The sequence below is a fragment of the Hevea brasiliensis genome, chromosome 13 (genome assembly GCF_030052815.1).
Source record: "Hevea brasiliensis isolate MT/VB/25A 57/8 chromosome 13, ASM3005281v1, whole genome shotgun sequence".
In the NCBI taxonomy this organism is placed as follows: domain Eukaryota; kingdom Viridiplantae; phylum Streptophyta; class Magnoliopsida; order Malpighiales; family Euphorbiaceae; genus Hevea; species Hevea brasiliensis.
The window spans coordinates 709,256-733,430 of NC_079505.1; the positions used below are offsets into that span (position 1 = coordinate 709,256).

The 24,175-nt window shown below is 32.2% G+C and overlaps 1 protein-coding gene and 1 long non-coding RNA gene across 3 annotated transcripts; one reads left to right on the forward strand and one right to left on the reverse strand.

Annotated features, from left to right (window-relative positions):
* Positions 1-675: 675 nt before the first annotated feature.
* On the forward strand, positions 676-7,174 carry LOC110672270 (proline-rich receptor-like protein kinase PERK10). The gene is made up of 3 exons (XM_058132943.1): positions 676-1,097; positions 1,810-1,996; positions 7,046-7,174. The coding sequence occupies exons 1-3, from the start codon at positions 676-678 to the stop codon at positions 7,172-7,174; spliced, it is 738 nt and encodes a 245-aa protein (XP_057988926.1).
* An 11,414-nt stretch (positions 7,175-18,588) lies between these two features.
* LOC110659190 (uncharacterized) lies at positions 18,589-20,261 on the reverse strand. Of its 2 annotated transcripts, XR_009142404.1 has the most exons (3): positions 19,841-20,048; positions 19,157-19,452; positions 18,589-18,952 (listed from the first exon to the last, which is right to left on the reverse strand). It is a non-coding gene; the product is annotated as an uncharacterized LOC110659190 (long non-coding RNA). The 2 variants fall into 2 exon arrangements; XR_009142403.1 differs by lacking the exon at positions 18,589-18,952 and having other exon boundaries at positions 18,997-19,452; positions 19,841-20,261.
* Between the last annotated feature and the right edge of the window lie 3,914 nt (positions 20,262-24,175).

Here is a 24,175-nt window from a genome sequence, read left to right on the forward strand (position 1 = left end):
CTTTTGCATGACTTCAAATCCTGCATTTTCTCTTTCTGCCGAAATCTGCATAAGGGAGTGCATAAGTTATGCACTTCCGCATGACCACACTTTCTGAAATCCAAAACCTGCCGAGACTTGCATAAGGAGAGTGCATAGCTTATGCACTTCCGCATAACCAATTTCTCTGAATTCCAAAACCTGCCGAGACTTGCATAAGGAGAGTGCACGGCTTATGCACTTTCGCATGACCACACTTTTTGAAAATCAAAACCTACCGAGACTTGCATAAGGAGAGTGCACGGCTTATGCACTTTTGCATGACCACAATTCCTACACTTCCATTTTGAGCCGAAACTTGCATAAGTCAGCGCATAAGCTATGCACTCTTGCATAATCAGTTTTTCACTCTTTATCTTCCACCGAAACCTGCATAAGAGAGTGCATAAGTTATGCACACCCATTCTCCCCTTATGCAGTTTTACACATGTCCTGTTCAAATCAAATTTTTTTTTTTTCGGCATCCACTTTCCCACCTCCACTTCCCGACGTTTCTGTTCACGCCTTTCCCCCCACGACCATTTTTCTCGGCACCATCTTTCCTCTCCACTACTCTTTCCGCCTCCTTTGCCCTAACTTCCCTCTGCATTTTTTACTTTCTCCCTCACCTCCTCCATTCTCACCATCTATAACCCCATGGAATCGCCTCCTCATTCCCCTCAAACCTCCCCTCTCCAAGTCTCGCCCTTGGCAATACGGCCTCCTAACCCTGATTCCCCTCCACAAGAAACCCCTCCACCACCTCCCACAGCCACTTATAAGAGAAAAATTAGGTCGAAATCCACCCGACCCATGGCTTCTGCACCTCCTCTCACAAAACGTAAAGAACCACCCACCACTCCACTATCAGAGCCTCCACCCAAAAACCCCAAAACTTCAACCTCCACACGACATGAGACTGGCGTTTCTACCTCTACCCCGCAGGCCAAATCACCCTCTTCCAGTAAAAAGCAAATGTCAGCAGCATCACAAGTATCAAAACTACCTTGGCCCCTTCCTGATGCAGCTCACAAGGCAGCCTTTAAGAGACTTAAGGAAAGGAGGGTGCAACCCACTAGGTACATTTCTGCAAATGCCCTCCAATCAGTTGGTTTATTTGATAATGTGGTTGCATACCTTGATGGTTTAGGTTGGATGGAATTTGTGCATAAGCAAGAAATAGTTTATCCAGCTTTAGTTTTGGAATTTATTTCCTCATTTTCTGCTACCCTGAAGTTGCATGAGATAGATTACAAGCCAACTATGAAATTTAGGTGTTTGGGGCAAAATAGAGAGCTGTCATTAGACCAATTTCATAGCATTTTTGGGTTTGCAATTGATGGACTATTTAGGTTACCATATACAGGGGTAGAGGTAGCAAACAAAGGTGTTTGGAATGCTGCTCAGTTTTGGAGGATTATCACAAACCAACCTCAGACTTTTTCTGCTGGCAGATCCAAAACCTCTCAAATACTAGACCCTGCACTTAGATTTATCCATAGGCTTATTGCTAGCACTATCTTGGGCAGAGGGACTAGTTCTGGTGCTGTTGGCAAATCTGAATTGTTCATACTATGGTGTGCTTTTCACAAAGTCAAAATTTTCCCCTAGTTACTTCTTTTGTGAGCATGTGTTACATATTGCCACTAAATCCATAGGTGATATAGTCATGGGTGGGTTCATAACTGTTATAGCCAAGCATTTTGGTTTTAATCCGAAAGAGCATCCTCTACCAGCACTTTCAGACACTCTATATTTTGATGCTACACACCTATCCAAAACTGGATTCAGTTTGCCACCTTCTGACACTGCACAACCAGCAGCAGACACAGAAACCACTGCACAACCAGAGGCACATTCTGTCCCACCAGTCCAACAGCATTCTACTGAACCTACACCACCCACTCAGTCTGCACAGGACATCCCAGCAGATTCTGCACAGCCTACACCTTCTGCAGCTGGACCCTCTTCATCCACAGCACCTCCTCCCTTCAACACTAAAGCCTTATTCACCTATCTTGAAAGGCTTAGTGATGATATATATTTTGTGGATAGAAAGCTTGAATCTGGTCTTGATACCCTCAAGGATCGTCATGATCAACTCTTTGATTTTGTCATGGAAACCAGAGATAAGCAGAAAGAATTAAAGGAGATGATGAAGCAGCTCATGGTTTTTCTGGGAATGCCACCTCCACCTCCATCACCTCCTCCAGAACCATCACTTCGACAGCAGCCAGCTCCAACCAGTCCCTTAGCAGCATCTTTGGACAAGGGCAAAACAATAGAATTAGATTAGTTTCTGTTTTACTTTTGTTCAAACTTGTAGGAGTTTTTCTTTGTAGATATGTTGAAACAATTTTAGTTTGTTTTGAATTCTGTTTTTCTTGAAGTTCTATTGGATGGCTATTACATTAGTTTTTCATTGATTTTCATTGCCTTTACTGCCCTTTTGTGCATACTTGTCCACACACTGTATATATTTGCATGCTTCTACTGGTGTTTGCATATTTTTCCTTGCTATATCATCATGCAGCAGCTTTTGAATATACTGCACAGATTGTGAATCCCCTTATGCAAATATTCTGCATAGCCTGTGTAGTCCTTTATGCCACTCATGCAGAACTGCACAGGTTGTGAATCCCCTTATGCAAATATTCTGCATAGCCTGTGCAGTCCTTTATGCCACTCATGCAGAACTGCACAGCTTATGCACCCTCCTTATGCACTTGTTCTGGACAGCATTTTATTCTACATAACCTGTGTAGCTTCTTATGCATCCCCATTATCTCTTGAATTCTCATCTGCTCTATACCAGGTAACTTTTTCTTTTTGCTCTTAAATTTCACAATTCCTGGTAATTACTATTTGCTTTGAGTTTTGATAATGCCCTGCTTGAGACATTGAGGACAATGTCCAATTTTGAGTTTGGGGTTGTGCATTTTGATTTTTGCTACTTTTGTTACATTTTTCACATTTTGAGTATAGGAACATCTCACCCCATTCCATTTACATATACTGTAAATATTTTACATATACTGTAAATATTTTACATATACATCCATACATACATATACATAACACATTTACACACACATTATACATCACTTAGAAATTATACACATTGCACACAAATAGATTTCTTCCATTTAGTTAATGCATTGCTCATTTTTAAGAATCATGCATCATGCATTAAAATCTTTTGCCAAATTCCTTGAGTATTGAAAAGTTGCCTATGAGAGTGATTTGACTTACCTTTAGTTGGGTTTGTGGATTGAAAGTTTTCTAAGAGGTGCAAAGTTTTGAAGTGTCTATCCCTTGCCTATATCTTCTTAGCCAAAAAGCCACCCAACTAGTCCTTTAGAGATTGGAGTGTTTAGAGGGAGTTATTGGATATAAGGTAGTCAAATGATGTCTCACCAATCCTAGAACAAATTTTCTAAATCTTTCAAGGCGAAATACTAGCTTGTACTTGAAAAGGGAGATGATTAGGCATTCTTTGATTTAAACCTTCTCATTTTAAATCTTTGGCCCTTTTCCTAATTAAAATTGACCCTTGCAAACCCCTTTGAGCCTTTTTATTCCTAATTTTTCTTAAAACCCTTATTGCTTCCTAGCCAATGAACCAAACATTCCAACCCTTTTCATGAGAATAATTATTTATAATATTAGGTACATAAAAAAAAAAGAAAAGAAAAGAAAAGAAAAAATATATACAATAAAAGGGAGAAGAAATGCTTGTCATCTTGTAAAAGTGCTAGTATATGTGCTTTTCATTATTGTCATTCAAATTGAAAGAAATCCACCCAAAGTATTAAAAGAAATGAGTTTGGGGGTGGCAATTTTAGGGACAATCATCAAAAGAAAATGCAAGATACAAGTTTAAAGTATCAAAACGTCCCTCCATTTTTATATGTTTTGCAAAATATGCTAGCACTTGACAATTCTCATTGCGTATTTCTCCCCTCCATATATATAAAAAAAAAAAAAAGAGAAAAAGAGAAAAAAAAATATAATAAAATAAGAAGTGTACCTTATGTTTCAAAATTAAAAATATTCTCATGCTTTGAATCCTTTTTACCCCTTTTTCTTTTTAGCCTTATTTTGAACCCCATAGCCCCATTACATCCCTAAAAAGACCTTTGATCTCTTGATAGTACTTGCTACATTAGTGGAGATAGGAGTAGGGAATTTGCCTATGGGATTGGAAAATTATCCATTCATTCATTTAATTCCATCATTCTATATAGAGACACTTTGACTATTGATTGTCCTAGAATTCCTTTTGAGCATGACTTTCTCTTTTGATTGGTTGGTTTTGGAATTTTGAATGATAATTGACTTGATGGCTAAGCGGTGAAAGCTCGGATAAGCATTAGATTCTTTGCATTTTGAAGGATGGGTATATGGATTGCTGGTATGGCTTAAGGTGTGTTAAATTACTTTAATAGGTGATTTTCATAGCTCTTTGGATAAGGCACCCAAAAAAAAAAAAAAATTTGCATCACATTTTAAAGTTTGCTTAAGGACAAGCAAAAGCTTGAGTTTGGGGGTATTTGATGCATACATTTTGCATAATCATTTAGGTTTAATTTCATAGCCATTTTATTTGATTATTAGTCACTTTTAGCTAATTTCATTAGTTATTTAGTTAGTTTTTCATAATTGTCAATTTTGGATTAATTTGTAATTTTTACTTTGTTTTGTAGGAAAAATGGTGTTTTTGAAGGACTAAAAAGAAATTTTGCCATTGAGGAGTGATTTCTACAGCCAAAGATGTCAAAAACAAGTTTCAAAGTTGAAATATGCATTGACCAAATTGCGCATAACTTGCTGCATAAGTTATGCAGATCTGCATAAGGAGAAGAAACACTGTTCTAATACCTGCCGAATTGTGCATAAGGAGAGTGCATAGCTTATGCAGATTCACGCCTCCCTTATGCAATCTCACGGAATTGTGCATAACTTATGTACTTAGTCATGCAGTTTCGCATAAGAGAGCCAGAAACCAGTCGAAAACTGCATAAGGGACTGCATGACTTATGCAGTCCCATAAAGACTTCATTAATGAGCTAGCAGAAGATTCCCTCAGAAAATCTCACCTCAAACACACCATTTTAGGGCTCCATGTCAGAAAAAGTTATATATAGCCCCATATCCCATTTTAGAAAGGGGAGGAGAAAAGAAAAGAAGGAAAGGAAAGAAGAGGGCAGCAGCTGAAGAGTCACAATCATCTCCCATACCATTTCCAACCAGATTTGGAGATTTCTTTCTTTTCTTACATTTTTCCTACCTTTCTAGTGTTGGACTTATTGTTTCTTAGCTTAGATTAAAGTTTTATTTCCATATTAACTTAGAATATCTTGTAAATATTATGGGTAGTAAGTAGTTTTATTTGATTCTGGAGTAAGGGATGTAATATTTGAGATATTTTGTGGATTTTGATTGGGTAATCCATATTTTGTGGTCTTAATGAGTTTTATTCATTTCTTGTGTGCTTAATGACATGCTTAATGTAGGATCCCATTAAGTGATGTTCTTAATCCATGGTTGAGGCACCGAAAGGAGAAGGCCTTGTGATAGATAATCAAGAAATTAGACTTAATTAACTTAGATCTAGAAATAGACTAAGGATTAAGAGGATTTACAGATTAATTAAGGAACTTAATGGGTCTTGATTAACTCTAACTCCACGAAAGTAGGATTAGATTGATTAAGGCACGCTTTGTCTCACTCGAAAGGGTATTCAAAGGATTTAAGAATTAATCTCCTTAAAACCCATAAGTTTCACAAGATTGGATAACCAATTTAAATTCCCAAAATAGCTTGAATATGAAATCCCGAACTCCAGAATCGCCTTTTTTATCATTGTTAATTTCTAATCGAATTTAATTACTTGCCATTTTAAATCTTGCCATATTTGAATTTGCTTGTTTCAATTTGATGCAAATTTAGTTAAATCATTACATAGTTGATTAGATTATTAATTTTGCACATATAGATTTCATACTCCAATACCCATCAATTTATTGCTTTAATTTCAAAAATAGTTCAATTTAGTCAACTTTTTATATCAAAAATTCAATCATTAATACAACTCCTTGTGGGAACGATATCTTTTCTATATTACTTGTACGACCCGTGCACTTGCGGTTGGGCCACATCAATGAGTGCATTCAGTTCACTTATCAATTGTTTCAAACAATAAAATTCAAATGAATTTTATCATTTTAATAGATATTTGAAATATATAAATTTTCTTATGAATTCATTTAATTTGAATTCTTTTAATAAAGTAAAATTGAATTCTATCATAAGAATATATTAGTTGGAATTATTTTTTTTAGTATTAATAAACATATAGATTTCATGTTACATTGAAGTTTTATCATTTAAGATTAGTGTTAGCAAGTTTTTAATATTTTTTACTCTTACAATTGGTCCACAAATACAAATTAAAATGAATTTTAATTTTAAATTTATAATTTTACTTATAAGATAATATAAAGAAATTATTAAAAAATATTATAGCATTCTAAAGAAAATATTTATAGCATTTTTAATGTTTATAGCATTCTCTTTCTTATTTTTTACATATATATTTGCAAAATTATAATAATTAAATTATACTTTATAATGACTAAAGCTTTTAATTTTTTACTAATTAATTTTTTTTCAAAATTTCAAAATGAAGCTCTATTTGTATATTTATTATTTATAAACTGTAGAACCACTTGTGTTGCATATGAAAAATAACATATTTAAATAAATAATTATTATTTTTTAAATTCAAATCATTATTTTTAAAAAATTTATTTAAAAATAATAAAAACACACGAGTTAAAAAAAATGAATGGATAAAAAAGAAACTAATTTAAATTAAAATTTTAAACTTTGCCCCACATGCTACCAAGTGCCAAGGCTTTAGCTTTGACAACAATACTGGGCCTAAGCCTAGAAGATCAACTCATCAAATGCTTGGAGTAGCAAATGGTAAAGATGTTGATATGAGTTCCATTTAAACATGCAGGTCCTAAACCCAGAAGATCAACACAAGTACAATGGTGGCAAGGAAGAAGGTTGTTTGGTAACGAGCTTTGAATATGGATTCAATAGCCAATGCTATTCCATAGAAAAACAGGGCAACCACAAACATTAATTGGCATTATGACCTTGTGTTCCTCAAATGCATCGATATGCGTATTTTGCCGCGATAAGGTAGATGAGTATTGCAATGACAAAGAACTCTACAACTCTCTGATCACTGGAAAAATAAGAATGCTTCATAATCTTCAAAAAAGTATATTTGTTTTTCATTCGCTTATAATTATCAAGCAAATTTTTTTATAAGAAAATTTGACAAAAATAAATTATATAGTAGTATTGAAGTTGTCCCTATGAGATCGAATCTCAACTGAAGCAAATTGTATAAAAAAAAAAATTGTGTCAAAGTTTCTTGCCAATTTAACAAGTTGGCTTTTGCTCCTCAAAATGGCATGCATCTACTTAATGAATTTCTATAATTTAATCGATTACATTCTCTCTGAATTTTTATTATTTTTTATATTTACTTTGAATATATATAATTTTTCAAATCGAATTCTTTTTGTTATTGAAATTAATAAAATGTTTTAAAATCCGACACAATCTTTGTTAAAATTTACAAAAAAATCTCTTTCTTCAACTCTTCCTCTTGCAACAAAACCTAAATAAAAATTTCTCTTTGCATCAAAAATTGCAAATGAGAAAGGGAGATTTAACTATGCAATAAACAAATTTTCTAACATGTTCAATCATGAATTACATAAATAAATTTCAAAATTTCAATCAACACCCTTTAAAAATTCTACAACTGAAATACATTAATATAGTCTAAATTATCACATTTAAGCTTTTCACCTTACTGCGAAAGTCATTAGACATTTTATAGAAATATATAAAATTGTAAAGATAAATCTGGTTTACTTAAATGATATACTTAACTAGACAATTGATTTTGTGACTCACTCCTGTCATATCTAACTACTGTAGCTAGATATAAGTAATTATACAATGAACTACCAATGGGTAATCCATGGGTAATCCATATGTAATTATCTTTTTCTCTTTTGACACCAATGGGTAATCCATGAACTACCAGCACAAGATAAGTGTAACACCTTCCCTGTAGCAACTTCGTACATTCTACTGTTCCGGTGACCAGTGTGGGTCTGAACATCTACAAAAATATTTAAACTAAAGTGAGGAACCATAATTAACTCAAATATTACTAAGAAAAATTTAGGAAAAATTTTAGAAATAAAATACAACCAAGTTAAATGAGCCGGTGCCCTAGCGATAGGTAACCCAGTGGGAAGTTGCGGTTCTCGCAACTAGGAGCCCTAGACCAGGGAGAAAATTCATAAAATAATTTTTGGGACTCCAGAGAAGAGTCATTGAGAGTTCTATAGCATTAGAATGCCAAAAAAAGGCTTAGAAAAATTTTTCAATCTGTACAGACAATTTTGGTCTGTTAAGCCAAACGGAGGGCCTTTTGGTCATTTCGCCTTCAGAGGTGATTTTTGGCCGACTTGTCTAGTTAAGTAAATAATTATTATGACATAAAATGTGAATAAATATTGCTAAAAATTAAATTGAAAATGAGTAGAAAAGAAAAGGAAAGAAAATGAAAGAAATTAGAATTTTGACAGCATTATGATGTCATTAAAATCCTCCCACCCAATCAAATTGTGACACTTGGCAATAACTCATTTAAAATGAGTAAATGGGCAGAAATTAAAGAAAAACAATCAGATTTCTTTATCTCTTCCCTTTGGCCGAACCAACACCTCTCTTCCTCTTCCACCATTAAAGCTTCACCAAGCTTTGGGTTCACCCTCTAAACCACCTCAAAACCCTAGCCTCCCTTCACAAAAACTCATCCTCACACCTAAAGCAAGCTTTGGACAGCAAAAAGAAAGGAAAAAAGTGAAGTTTTGAAGCCTTGGAAAGTGCCTAAGTCAAGGTTAGTGCCAATTTCTTCTAAAAATTTTGTGTATGGCTGCCATTGAACATGATGTTGGTGTTGTAAACCATGGATTGTATGTGTATGAAAATTTTAGTTGTTGGAGTTAGGGTTTAAGGCACAAAACTTGGATTTTGTTCATGTGTTGGTGAATGAAAGTTTAAATGGTCAATTAGTGACCATTTGGCTATGTATGATGAGGAAATGAAGAGAGTTGTGGCTTGGTATTTGAGATTTGGTATGCTACCCTTGGTGACTTGCAGGACTGGGTGTGAGTCCAGCAGGTTTGGGCAGCTATAAATGGAGTTGTAGAGGTTCAATTAGTACAAGGCCAATTGGACATAAAACTAGACACATAATGGCACAACTTTGATGAAGAAACCCTGCCCAGAAAACCAAACCAAGTTGAAAAAAAATTGCCCTAATCCGAGTGACTTGCATTCTGCCTGGGTAAAATGACCAAATGAACAATATTTGTTCATTTGGTCATAACTCAGTGTAGAAAGGTCCAATTGACCTGAAATTTTACCAGCAGAAAGTTGACATATAGATCTACAACTTTCATGAAGAAACCAAACCCAAATTTTGATCAAAACATGTTCAAAAATTAACCTACAATCAATGCACAAAATACTGTAGATTTGGTGATGTCCAGAAAATTCTGGAAGTTTGCAATCTGGCCAGTTATGGTTTTTAGGCCATAACTTGAGCTACAAAACTCCAAGTGGAGTGATTCGAAAAAAGAAATGTAACTAGACACAATAAGAAACAACTTTCATGAAGACAACTTTATTAAATTCCTACTGTACAAATGACCAATAGAACAGTAGACATAATGCTTGAAATCTGAAAATTATGAATAACTAACACTAAGCTTAGAAATGGTATTGGCAACCAATACCAACAACTTTGGAATGCAAAATGTGGTATGTTGGGAGTATTACAACCAATGTACCTATTGTCTATGCAAAAGTCAACATTTTAGTTGACTAATGAAATGAATAGTAATACCTAAACTTAAATTTCAAGAATTGAAAATTTTAAAAGTGTAATATGCCCTAGTACACCTAGCAAGATTGGTTTGGATAGGTTGGCATGCCAATAGGGTTCAGTTAGCAGTACTGCACATGGCATTATGCTATTCTGTGATTTCATGGCTTTTAGCCATTCTGACATTGTGATGATACTTGGCCTTATGCCTAATGTTTATTACAGCTTATTAGCTGTTCTGTTGCACACCGGGAGATACATATGTGACCGATAGTGTGACGGCCCGAGGTACTTGATACTCAGTGTCAGTTTACCCATTTATCCAATCCAGTCATCTAGTATAGGTTACTTGGGCAACCAAAAAAATGAAAGTGGATAAATTTAATGAAATAATGAACATAACAAGTACAAAATCAATAAGACTATAAATAATTATCGAAAATTTGTCTGCATAAGACATCAATACATTCACTGCATATTTATTTTCTGTTATTTCTTTTTATCTATTATTGGCCCCACTAAGTATTATTGCTTAGCGCATTGCTTTTTGCCACGCGTAGGTTCTGGAGAGACCGATAGAGAGCCCAGTAGACCACAGACTGGGTGAGACCATCAGCAGCTTTACATAGTGTCCGTGTCACCTCACCTTCTTCAGTGCATTGGTAGGACACTAGGTTTCATTTTGGTATTTTGTAATTAACTTTTATTTTCTCATGTGTAATTAAGACTTATGTAATGTATTTTGGTATTAATGTAAATAGTAAAAATTGTGTTTATGAGTGAAAAATTCAGTATTTATTGATGACTTGTATATGAATATCATGTGAAATGAATGAATGAGAAATGAAAATATTGTTGAAAAAGATTGAGACTTTGTTGATAAAATGGAATTTGGGATTGATTGAAAACATAGTGGAAGTGTTTTTCACAGGTTCCGAAGAATTGTTTTCTCTGTTTTTAGCCGGTACTCTGCCGGATTTTTTATAAAATTTGTGAAACCTCAAATAAATTAATGTTTTCCATAAATGACTTAAATAAATTATACCTCACCAATTGTACTTCATAACTATGATAAAAATAAATAAGGAAGGATAAAAATGAATAAAATAAAATATGGTGTTCCGGTACACTGTGTGGTATATCTTACTTGGCTGCACTGTATACGGGTAAGGGGTGTCACATTTAGTGGTATCAAAGCACGGTTTAGGAGTTTCTGGGTCTAGATCGAGTCCATACCATGCATTGCATTTGTAAGAGTCGAGGTGACACTAATGCAAATCTGTTTGTCTTTGTTATTTTGAATAGGATATGAACCCCACATCTCAGAGGGCAGTTGAGGAGGAAGTGGAGAGTCATGCTTCACCTGCAGTGAGACTAGGGTAGGGGAGAACTGCTCCCGACTCCAGTGAGCACCTTTCGGCCTCCACAGGCCATGTTCCAACAAATGGCCGAGTTTTTAGACAAATGGTCAGTAATGCCACCACCACCACCACCTCCACAGCAGAAATCACATCTGGAAAGAGTAAGAAAATTGGAGCAGTGGATTTCTTTGGCAAGAGAGAAGATAATTCTGTTGCAGCCGAAAACTGGCTGAACAGAATAAGAAGGGTTTTAAAACAACTCCATTGCACTCTAGAGCAAAATCTAGAAGCTGCTATATCTCTGCTGCAAGATGATGCTTATCAATGATGGGATACAGTGTCTAGTGAAGTGCAGCCAGAACTAATAACTTGGGACTTCTTCCTCTCAGAATTCAAGAAGAAGTATGTGGGTAGTGTATACTTAGAAGAGAGAAGAAGAGAGTTCATTAACCTGAGGCAGAGACAGTTGACAGTGGCAGAGTATGAAAAGGAATTTATCAGACTGAGCCATTATGGAAGGGAGATAGTCCCTAATGAAGCCGAGAGGTGTAAGAGATTTGAAAAGGGATTAAATGACAACATAAAGATCATGATTACTGCCTTAGGAATCACAGACTTCACCAAGTTAGCGGAAGCTGCAATAAAAGTTGAAAATGTTAGAATAAGTGAGCAGACTAGAAGGGAGAGATAGCAGAAGAGGGGCCCGGGTCAGTCTAGCTCATCTCCTGCACCTGGGAAGAAGTTCAAAGGTCCGCCTGCACAGAGTTCAGGTCAACCTCAAGATCAAGGTCAGTCTCAGGGGCCCAGGCCACAGTTCACCCCTAGGAGAGGTCAGTCCACACCATCAGTGGGCAGCTCTCTAGAGACGGGGTTCAGGGGACCAGCCCCAGCATCTTCTACATGTCCACATTGCCTGAAGTGGCATAAGGGAAGTGTTGAGAGTAGCAGTGCTGCTAAGGTGTGGATCCACGAGCATCGATTAAGGAACTGTTCACACGAAGCGCTCTTTGTTCCAACACAAGCAGACAGACCTGCTCCTGCACCACAAAGGGATAGGAAATCTGGCAAATCTGAGGCAGTGGGACCATCACAGAGACCTGCATCTGAGCCAGCAGAGAGGCCTGAGGGTAAAGCACCTGCCAGAGCCTATGCCATAAGAGCTCAGGAGGAACAAGATGCCGGGCGTCATCGAGTGCGTTCTCCTCTACAATACATCTGCATACATTGGTGGATCCAGGATCCACTCATTCATACATCTACATCAACCTACCCGTAGAAAGGGGGATATTAGTAGGGGAGAGTGACCAAGACATCCTGGTCACTAATCCATTGGGCCATAGTATAGTGGTGAACAAGGTGTATAAGGGTTGCCCGTTAAGGATTCAGGGGTATGAATTCTTGGCAGAACTGATTGAGTTGCCTTTCCATGAGTTTGACGTGATTTTGGGAATGGACTGGTTGTCACGTCATCAAGCAATGGTTGATTGTAAACTGAATAGGATTTCTTTAAAAACTCCTGAGGGTAATGAGATCACAGTTGTGGGAGAAAGGACAGATTTCTTGTCCAGTGTCATCTCAGCCACAGTTGTAAGAAAACTGATGAGAAAAGGCTGTGAAGCTTACCTAGCACATGTGGTGGATACTAGGCAGACTAAGCCAGATCTGTGTGACATACCCATAGTAAGAGACTTCCCAGATGTGTTCCCTGAAGAATTACCTGGCTTGCCACTAGAAAGGGAAGTCGAATTTGCTATTGAGATACTTCTGAGTACAGCACCAATCTCTATTGCTCCTTATAGGATGGCACCTACAGAATTGAAGGAACTGAAAATCCAGTTACATGAGTTGCTGGATAAGGGGTTCATACACCCCAGTGTGTCACCATGGGGAGCTCCAATGCTGTTTGTGAAAAAGAAGGATGGGACTTTGAGGTTATGCATCGATTACCGACAGTTGAATAAAGTAACTGTGAAGAATAAGTATCCGTTGCCTAGAATTGATGATCTGTTTGATCAGTTGAAAGAAGCAGCAGTATTTTCCAAAATTGATCTCAGGTCAGGGTATCATCAGCTGAGGGTGAAGGATGCAGATGTGCCAAAGACTGCATTCAGGACTTAGTATGGGCATTATGAGTTCCCGGTGATGCCCTTTGGCCTAACAAATGCACCAGCAGCATTCATAGACCTTATGAACCGTATCTTCCATCCATACCTAGATCGGTTCGTAGTGGTCTTTATTGATGATATTTTGGTGTATTCCAAGACCAGGGAAGAACATGATGAGCATTTGAGGATTGTTCTGCAAACCCTGAGAGAAAAAAAGTTGTATGCTAAGTTGTCAAAGTGTGATTTCTGGTTAGATTAAGGTAGAATCAAAATGATTCGTAACTCAAAATAGTCTGACCATACATATTTACTAGGTCTAGTATGAGTAGTTACATGAAAAGCATTTTTAAATAAAATATGTAGAGTTTTCAAACTAGTTGAGTTTATTTTGACTTTATCTCATATTTTTTGAATGAAATTAATCATTTTGAGTCATAGATAGATTTAAATTGCTCATTAAATTTATATTATTTATAAAAAATTTTCACATTAATATACAATTTACGGGTCATTTGGATTAAAATAATAATTTTTTTTTCAAACAACTCATATTTATTTATTTGTTAAAATTCATGTTGATTGAATAACTCATTCATTTCATTTGTCAATTATTTCAAACAATAAAATTCAAGTAAATTTTAACATTTTAAAATGTATTCCAAATACATAAATTTTCTTATAAATTCATTTGAATTAAATTCTTTTTATAGAATGGAATTGAATTCTTTCAGAAGAATTATTTTATGGAGTGCTAATGTTTGTTATATCTATATTAGTGGGATTGATTTTATTGCAATCAATAAAGATATAGGTTTCATATTACATTTTAGTTTATTATATAAGATTTAAATTTATTATGCTCGGTAAAATTTTTTCTTTATTTTTCAATTTTTTTTTAAATTTAAAATACAAATGATAAATAAAAAAAAAATTTTGTCTTAAGTGGCAAGTGATCTTTTATTTTATTTTTAGGAAAAAATATTTTTTTGTCCCAGAGATATAACATAATTAACACTTTTATCCTATTTTTAAAATCTAATTGTATATCCCTGAATTTTGTTTCCATTGTACATTTATGTCCTATCCAAATTTAAGTCCCGTTTCAATTAAGTCAAATGTATATCAAGGGTCAGATGGTAGAGAAACATTTTTAGTTCCCAAAATACCCTCATTTACTGTCTCTTCCTTCTCTTCTATCTAACTATCTCTCTCTTCAGTCCTCTACTCTGCCCAAAACTAGGATGCCATCACAAACCCATTTCCCCCCATCTCTCTCACAGACCTATTCCCTTTACTTTCTCCAAACTCAAACCACCTAAATTCAATGTGCCTTCGTGTAAAACCTCAAAAACAATAGCATAATCAGAGCAATTGCATCCCAAAAGCACAACCCGATAGTTCACAACCCAAATTCAAAAATCAATCCTTCTCTTAACCCCTGATAAATTTTTACGCTTCTTCTTTCCATTTCATTTCTTTGTTTCTCTTGCTTCTGTACTACTAAACTAGACCACTGAAATCATAACTGCATAAGTGACACCAAGGGCACAGAAGGTAGCCATTTGAACTTTCAAACAAACAAGAATAACTGCATTTGCACATTGAGCAGTGCGAACCAAAACCTGCCTAATTACAGGGTATAGATCCAATCCCCATTTATCACTGCAGAAAAATCCCAAAGTGCCAAATCAGCTTGGGAAACGAAGGAGCCATTGGAAGCCAGTGGTGGTCTGGCTGTGGCATTAGAACCATCGCATGCACCCATTGCCCAGACTTCTTCCTTGTCCTTCACTCCATGAGTAACTACCGCCTTAGGTGCTCTGCTTCAGACACTAGAGCTACGATAATAAATCAATTCCATAAATACAAGTGATGAGGCTGGATCTTAAGGAGTAGCTTGCAGGTTAAAGGTGGTTGGCAAACAAAGCAAGTGGTGGAGGCAAACAAGAGCAGACAAGGAAAAGCTGGAGACGAGAGGAGGATGTGGAGGTAGCGAGGAACTGTAGATGGAGGGGGACCAATTTGTCTGTTGTTGATCCTTGGGTTGTATTCAGATTTTTAATTGGATTCTTTTTCGTACTTATTTATGTGTAATGTCTGTCTCTTGTTTGATGATATGTCTAACAGAATATTGTGTGATGCATGCTTATGTTGGTTGAGAGAGTGGCAGTTTAATTATGAATTTTTCAAGTTAATCAAGTGTACTATGGTTATTTCATGCCGGCACAGCAATTTTGACTTAAGGACCTTTATTTTGATGAATTAAAAATACAGAAAAAAATTATTGACTTTTTAAAATGAAGAAACAAAAGTATTAATTATGTTTTATACTAGAGACGAAAAAGCAATTCTTTTTTATTTTTATAATATATATATATATATATATATATATATATATATATATATATATATATATATATATATAATACATACCGTAGATAAAATTCACAATCACATGGATTGACTCACATATAAGCGAAGATCTCTATGAGAAGCTATATCTAATGATTTTCACCTCTAGTGTTTATACTTTATCTACCACCAATTCTAATTTAATCATACCACAGCACACCATTTAATAATCTTTATAATTGATATAATAAAGTTGATCTCAAAATGAACTTATCAGATAAGTAGCACTCTTTTTTTTTTTTTTTTCATTTGTCCAGTTTGTGTTTATTTTCTAATAATTTTACAACGTCAATTAATGATATATGTAGTGACATGTAAATACTAATAGACCTATAAGATATTTAATAAAAAAATAATAAAAATAGTTGCAATTTAATTAATATTTCTAAAGGTTGTAGTTATAAATTATATAAACTAAAGCAATATTTTTATTTTCCACTATAATTAAAAAATCATGTACTTAATTCTTTATAATAAAAGAAAATTATAACAATAGTTACAATTTAATTAATATTAAAAAAATTAAAAGTCACAATTATAAACTATATAAATCAATACTATATATGAAAAATTAAATTAGTCACCTCCAAAGAGAAATAGAAGATATAACGTCTAATTAAAGTCTTCTCTTAATCCTACTAAATGATGTTTTAGTAATCAACAAATTTGAAAAAGATGATAAACAATTTATACAAATATCACAAAAGAATTTCTTTCTTATAGGAATTTATTTATATTGGTATTTTATTATTTATTATTTATATTCATTTTCTATTTAAATTTATTCTTCACATTTATTTTCTTTATATTGTCACAAATTTTTTTACAAGCTATTCTTAAAATATTTTAAATAAATTAAGCATAAATATATAAAAAAAGCTATATATTCATATTCTTATTCCATTAATTAAAATATTTATTTTGACTTTATTTTTCCCATGGGTTGGGTGGTGATAGGATAGACAACTGACAATTTAGTCTTAAGAACTCACAATGGGAATTAATTTAAATTTTATTAAACTTTATTTGAAACCATCAATAAATATATCTCCTTTATTTTTAGAACATTAGAATATTATTTTCTAAATGTTTATTTCAATCAAATAATTTAATTCAAGTACCAATTAATTTACATACTCTCTTTAATTTTAAAAAAATAATTTTTGGAAGTATAATTTTAATTAAATAATTAAATTCAAATCTCAATTTAATTAAGACTATAACTACAATTTTAATTTAATTTAAAATAAAATAATTTAATTTTTAAACCATAATGGCAAACCCTAAACCTAACTCAGATTATTTATGGATTTTCTATTATGATTTAATAGCATAATTGTCATTGATATTTAAAAATTAATTTATTTTATTTAAAACAAATTAAAATTGCAATTATAATCTTATTTATATTGAGATTTGAATTTAATTATTTAATTCAAATTATACTTTAAAAAATTATTTTTTAAATTAAAAAGGGCAAGTAATCTAATTTACACTTGAATTAACTTATTTAATTGAAATAAATTTTTAGAAAATAGTGTTTTAGAAAATAATTTCATTGATAAATAAATCTCAATTAATTTGATTAAGAAAATAAGATTGAGAGAGAGAGAAGAGGTTAGGGTAAATAGTAATTTAATTTTTTTTTTTTTTAACTTGAAAACCGGCTATTAGTCAAGGGAGATTTTTTTTTTAAATGAAATTAAATTTGAGTAATTATATTTTAACTAATTAAAATTGAATAACTGAAATAAAACTAATATTTAAATTAAGAGATTATTGATGCAATTTACTTCAAAAAGTCTTTAGGGTTGGTAAAAGAAGCCATATTGCACATAGATAATAAAATTTTCAATGAACTTCTTTCTATCAAAAAGATTTTATATGATAGTTTTTAAGGTTAGCTCTTATATTTTTATTTTTTTTACTCTTTAGTCCTTTTTATCATTTTAACCATTAGTTTAAATTTTATTCAACCACTGTAATTTGAAAAATATAACTACATAATTAATTTATCTTACGAGTCTTAAACTATTTAATCTTAAACTATTTAATCCATGTAATGATAGTTTCTCTTTATTTTGAATACATTCACTAACAGAAAATTTAATTTAAACTAAACGATGAGATTAAAAAGTAAACATAACATAAATATAATGACTAACTAATATATTTTTCAACGTAAAAAAAATAATTTTATTAAAATAAAAAAATTAAATAATAATTTTTTAAATATTTTTTAATTGTCAAAGCCCAATAAAGGCCATAATTGCAACCCTAATTCCCAGTTATTTTTTGTAGGCTAGACCCGGTATATGGCCCGCAGCTCAAGTAATAATCATCGTTTGAAAATACAAGCTCTACAAAGAGTTTTAAGGCTGAAAAGATTAGGCTCTAACACCATATGAGAAGTCAAGAGCAACCTCAAACCATAATTATAAATAAATAATAATTAAGGTCTTAATTTTAAATTAATCATCTGAACAGTTTTTCATTATTAAACTCTGTTAAATATCAAATCTTCACTAATAATTAAAACTTGTATATTCTTTCACACCACAAATTATTGAGATTAGAAAATCTAAAAAGTTATGATGAAATTTTAAGAGGTTATTCTAACAATCACATTGCTCGCTAGTTGTTGCTGCCAGCAGGTTCAATATCAGTCCTTGTATTTTGTAATTTTCTATTGATGCAAAACTGAAACAAAATCTATTTGAGAATTATTAAAAAGAGAAAGCTGCCCATGTTATATAATCCATCAATTACTGCCAACTCCATTGAATTAAAAAAAATAATAATAAAAAATAACCAAACCAAACCAAAATATAAATAGTAGCAGAAGCTCCCACTCAAGCAGCATAACCAAAGACCCAAAAAAACTACTGCAGAACACAACTATGATTCTGAATAGATCCAAACCTAAGATTCAAGAGAAAATAACTATGAACCAGCAGCTTTGCTAATTACCCTGGTACAATCGAAAACCCAAGATATCTGAACTGATAGCAAGCAAGCTTTAAGTTACAACAAGAAGCTTAACTTTGTTGAATCCATGGACAGTGCTGGGCAAGAAATACAAAGAAATTAAACACCAATTTGGTCAGAGTAGCAATAAGCAATAAAGATATTAATCACCAATTTGGTCAGAGTAGCAGCAAGGAATATGAACAAGGTCATTTACATAATATTAATGAATAAGCAATAATTAAGACTAAACAATATTTAACAGATGAAGAAGATTGATGATTCAGTTCCTGTTTCCCCACCTCAAATTGGCCTCCCTCCTCAGTGCTTCAAATGCATTTCTTGAGAGCCTCTTCAACTCATTAAATGCTTGGAGTAGCAAATGGTAAAGATCTTGATATGAGTTCCAAGCTACCCATTTAAATATGCAGGTCAAGAAACCATCTGAAGCTTGGGACTAAGATCAACACAATTTGATTTACAAGCTTTGAGTATGGATTCAATAGCAAATGCTATTCTCAAACATATACTGGGAATGAGATGGGTATTTTGTTGTGCTGAAGGAGATGAGCATCGGAATTATTTCTACAACTCGATACTGTAATAAAATATTTCAAAATTGGACTTAATGCTGATAAAAAAATTATTAATAAAAAAATTCTCTCCCTCTCCCTATCTTTTCCTCTACAAACAACACATAAATCAAAATCTCTCTTTGCATCGAAAATTACAAATGAGAGAAGGAGATTTAACAATGTAATAAACAAATATTCTAACATGTTCAATCATGAAATACATAAATAAATTTCAAAATTTCAATGAAAACCCTTTCAAAATCCAACAACTAAGTATTATTTCTACAACTCAGTTACATTAATATAGACTAAACAATCACAATTAAACCATTAAAATTACTGCTAAAATCATACATTTTATATAGAGATCTAAAATTGTAAAGACAACTCAAATTTACTAGAATGATATACCTAACTAGACGATTGATTCCGTGGCTCACTCCAGCCTGCCAAATAGCCTTTGGATTGCATCTTCAGCTAGCTCCTTTGAGTGCTGCAAATCTTCACCTACTAATAGATACAAGTCTTGATATGGATTGCTTGCTACTCGTATAACCATGTAGACCCATAAACTCAGAAGTAACACACCATAGATGAGAATATGAATCAGAACAAGTAGCACAATTGCTATATAACCCAATAGGAGACGAATATTTCTAGCACATGTTTTGTAATTTGAGTTGGGATAGGTTTTGAGTTCATGTTCAATTGTCATTGCTATTGCATAGTTGATTAGAGCAACCACCAACATCTTCATTTCCTAGCTGTTTTCCGAGCGAAGCCAATATTTGAAGGGTAGATAATATTTCATCGCGCGTCCTGCTAGATAATATATAGACACGTGATGAAATATTATCTACCCTTCAAATATTGGCTTTCCTCAGAAAGATGTTGGTGGTTGCTCTAATCTACTATGCAATAGCAATGACAATTGAACATGAACTCAAAACCCATCCCAACTCAAATTACAAAACATGTGATAGAAATATTCGTCTCCTATTGGGTTATATGGCAATTGTGCTACTTGTTTTGATTCATGTTCTCATCTATGGTGTGTTACTTCTGAGTTTATGGGTCTACATGATTATATATATATCAAGACGCGCGATGAAGTATTATCTACCCTTCAAATATTGGCTTCCCTTGGAAAAGGGCTGGGAAATGAAGATGTTGGTGGTTGCTCTAATCAACTATGCAATAGCAATGACAATTGAACATGAAATCAAAACCCATCCCAACTCAAATTACAGAACATGTGCTAGAAATATTCGTCTCCTACTGGGTTACATGTTGTTTTGATTCATGTTCTCATCTATGGTGTGTTACTTCTGAGTTTATGGGTCTACATGGTTATATATATATATATATATAATGAAAAGGGAGTAGGAGGTTATTTAAAAATAGTTAGTTCAAAGAGTAAATATGTAGGATGAAACAAAAGCGATAAAGAAAGTCTCATCTTCCTAAGGAATAATGCAGAAGCAAGCAACAGCAAGGCTCACGGCACATTTATCACATCCAACATCAAGGTTCAAGCATCACTTACAGCAAAAGGCCTAAAAAAATAAAAGAGAACAAATCTAATGTACTTAGGTAAATGCCAAAATACAATATCATCAATTACAAACCTAAGAAATTAATAAAACCCATTAAGTAGCATAGATTTAAAAGTAAAAGATTCCTCCATCAGGGCTAGTAAGAGAAAATAACTCCCAAAAATCAGAGAGGAGAATTGCTAACCTCTGCTACCTGTGACTTGCTTATGCGAAAGGAGAATTGTTGCTGATACTGAGACCATAAGAACTCCCAAAATCACAGAGGAGAGCGCTGGCCAATTAGGAGAGAAAGGACAAGCAGACGAGAGGAGAGTGATGGTCGATGGAAAGGATATTGAAAGCTACATAAATAAACAAAAAAAATTAAAGAGGCTTTAAATCAAAGAAAACTAGAAATGGGGAAGAAATGGAAAGGGACAACAAGGGCCTGCTGGAGAAAAAAAAATGGAAAAGAGGAAGCAGAGAAGACCTCCACAATCGGCAGAAAGGAGGAGGAGGAGATGAGCATGATGAGGGTAGGGTTAGGCTTAAATAAATATATATAAAGTAAGACTTAAATGGCTGAGATTATCTGAAGTGAAGTGGAAGGGACGGCTAGGATTAGTTAAGTTAATAAAAAGGAGAAAAATGATGTTGAATTTGAGAATCCAACTCGAAGAAACGTGGCCTACAACATTTAACCACTAAACCCCATAAATATTAATTTAGGGGTCATTTAGATTAAAAATATTAATTTTTTTTAAATAAGTCATATTTATTTATTTATTAAAATTCATATTAAGATTATACAAATTATAAGATAGATGCTCAATTGAAATCTTAATTTTATAAGTTTTTTAAATTTTACATGAATTAAAATGAATTATTATATCTAGTAGGTTTATATCAAATCAAAATTTTCACGTATTATAATATTAATATGAGAATTTTGACATATATATTTTTTATTTTAGTTATAATTAATAATAATTGAAAAAATTATGTATATAATTGATAAAATTAAAACAAAAATTGAATGGAGAAAATAAAATAAGAAGTGAAATATTGAAAAGGACCTAACTTATTGAAACAGAAAGTGATATTATATGAGAAATTAAATAGAGGAAAGAGATTAGTACGCACATTTGGGTTGCCAAGGAAGCTGATGAACTTACAATATAGAAGTTGTGAATAGCGGTAGATATGTCACAAAATCTTAAGCCATTTTTTTTTTTCTGAAAATAGAGTGAATTATATTAATCCTTTTCATTTTTAACATTTAGACAATATGGTATATGTAAATCTCTTTAAATTAAATTAAATTTGCTTAACTATAAAATGATAACTATAAAATTATCTAATATATATTTTTTTTTCAAATGATAAATACTATATTAATTATTTTTTATATATTAATTTTTTAAGCAAATACATCAAAAATTAAATATTAAATTTAATTAATTAAATAAAATGTACTAAAATTTATAACAATTAATATTACTATTAATATTAATTAATATTATAAAAATTTATTGAATATATCATAAAGATTAAAAAAAATTCAAATATTTCACATTATTTACATCATGATAAAGTGATAAAAATTATTTGATGCAATAATTATAATACTTAGAAAAAAGATGATAGTATTCTATCAATGTTGAAGAATAAAAAAAAATAGACTTTAAGGAAAACTACTTTTTTAAAGAAAAATGTAAAATATTTATTTGTAAAGATGAGATAAAAAAAATAAACAAAAAAAGGGCAAGAAGGAGATTGGATGGTATATAATTTTAAATTTTACTTTTCAATTTTTTTTTTTTACTTTTTCTATTCTCTTGTACACACTGCTATAAGCCTCTTCAAGTGCCACGCAAGCTTGTAAAATAAGAAACTAGTGGGGTTGGTGGCCAACCACTCTGTTGCTAAAGTTAAAAATTATTGATTAAGAATGAAAGAAAAAAATAGAGTGTTCTATAGTGATTTTGATAGAATAAATATATTTAATTAATGTTTATTTCTCATATTTATAGATCAAATAATTAAGGGACTATTGTAAGTATCTTTATGAATCTCAGGATATTAAGTTTAACTTTTCTTTTATTTAATCTAGGTTGTCCAATCATTATTTTCCTCGGTCTTTGATGCCCAAGCATTTTTTTGCTCGATTTTGGCTACTAAATACTCTTCTATTTGGTCAGGTTGACTGAGCAATCTCTACCTATCTTGTGTTATTCAAGCGTAGACTCTTCTTTCCTACTTTTGATTTTTTGATCAAGCGTTGATATTTTGACTATCATATTAAATTTTTTATCCAAGTATTAACTATTTAATTTAATTTTAAGCGAGTAATCTCTGTATTTCTATATAATATATGTAAAATTTAACGATTAACATCAATGCACATTATTTATAATGAAAGCAAAATTTTAGTTATCTTTTCAAATAAATAAAAATAATAATTATAAAAAATTTGTAAAAAAGTAACATCAATTATTATAAAATAAAATGAGCTTTATTTGATTTTAAAAGAATGAAATAATTATTATAATAAATTTATAGAGAAAAAAAAAACTATACTAATAAATTTTTTTTTTTTTAATAGTGAAAATGACGTGAATTTTTAATATTTTATTATTACATATATTTTTATGATATAAATTGATAAAATAGAGAGTAATTTTATAATTTTCACGCAATTTGAACGTCAATTCATATTAGAGGAACCGTGCATTCAACTTCCAGGAGATTTCGTGTCCAAAGCCACATTGCCTACGGAAGGCCATATTGCCAAGGAAAAACGCAGTCAACGGAGACTAGTGAGTTTTTTATTTTATTTTATTTCATTTTATTTTTATTTTTTTATATATATAGTTTTTATTAAAACTTAAAGATTTGATAAATTTAAAAATAATTTAATGTTATATTTGAATAGAGAGATTTGACCTATATATTTAAATTCATATTAAATATATTTTTTGAATATTATAAATGAAAATAGATTTAAATTTAATCTAAATTTTATATGTTCATGGCAAGTTTAAAAATAAAGATTTAAAATAATTATTTTAGTCATTATTTCAATTTTATCTCACTATAATTAAATGTATTAGTTTTACATGATGTCATAATTTATAGGCATTTTAATAAAAATTCTTTTTATTAGCCAAATAAAAAAAATTAAATTTATGAATTTCAAATTCAAGGGGCA

What these genes read in the sequence shown, in the direction of transcription:
- LOC110672270 (XM_058132943.1), top strand. Translation starts at nt 676, where the DNA reads ATGGAATCGCCTCCTCATTCCCCTCAAACCTCCCCTCTCCAAGTCTCG. An exon ending in AGGAGGGTGCAACCCACTAG is followed by an intron (nt 1,098 to 1,809) that starts GTACATTTCTGC and finishes AACTGGATTCAG; the next exon opens with TTTGCCACCTTCTGACACTG. An exon ending in CTGGACCCTCTTCATCCACA is followed by an intron (nt 1,997 to 7,045) that starts GCACCTCCTCCC and finishes TTAAACATGCAG; the next exon opens with GTCCTAAACCCAGAAGATCA.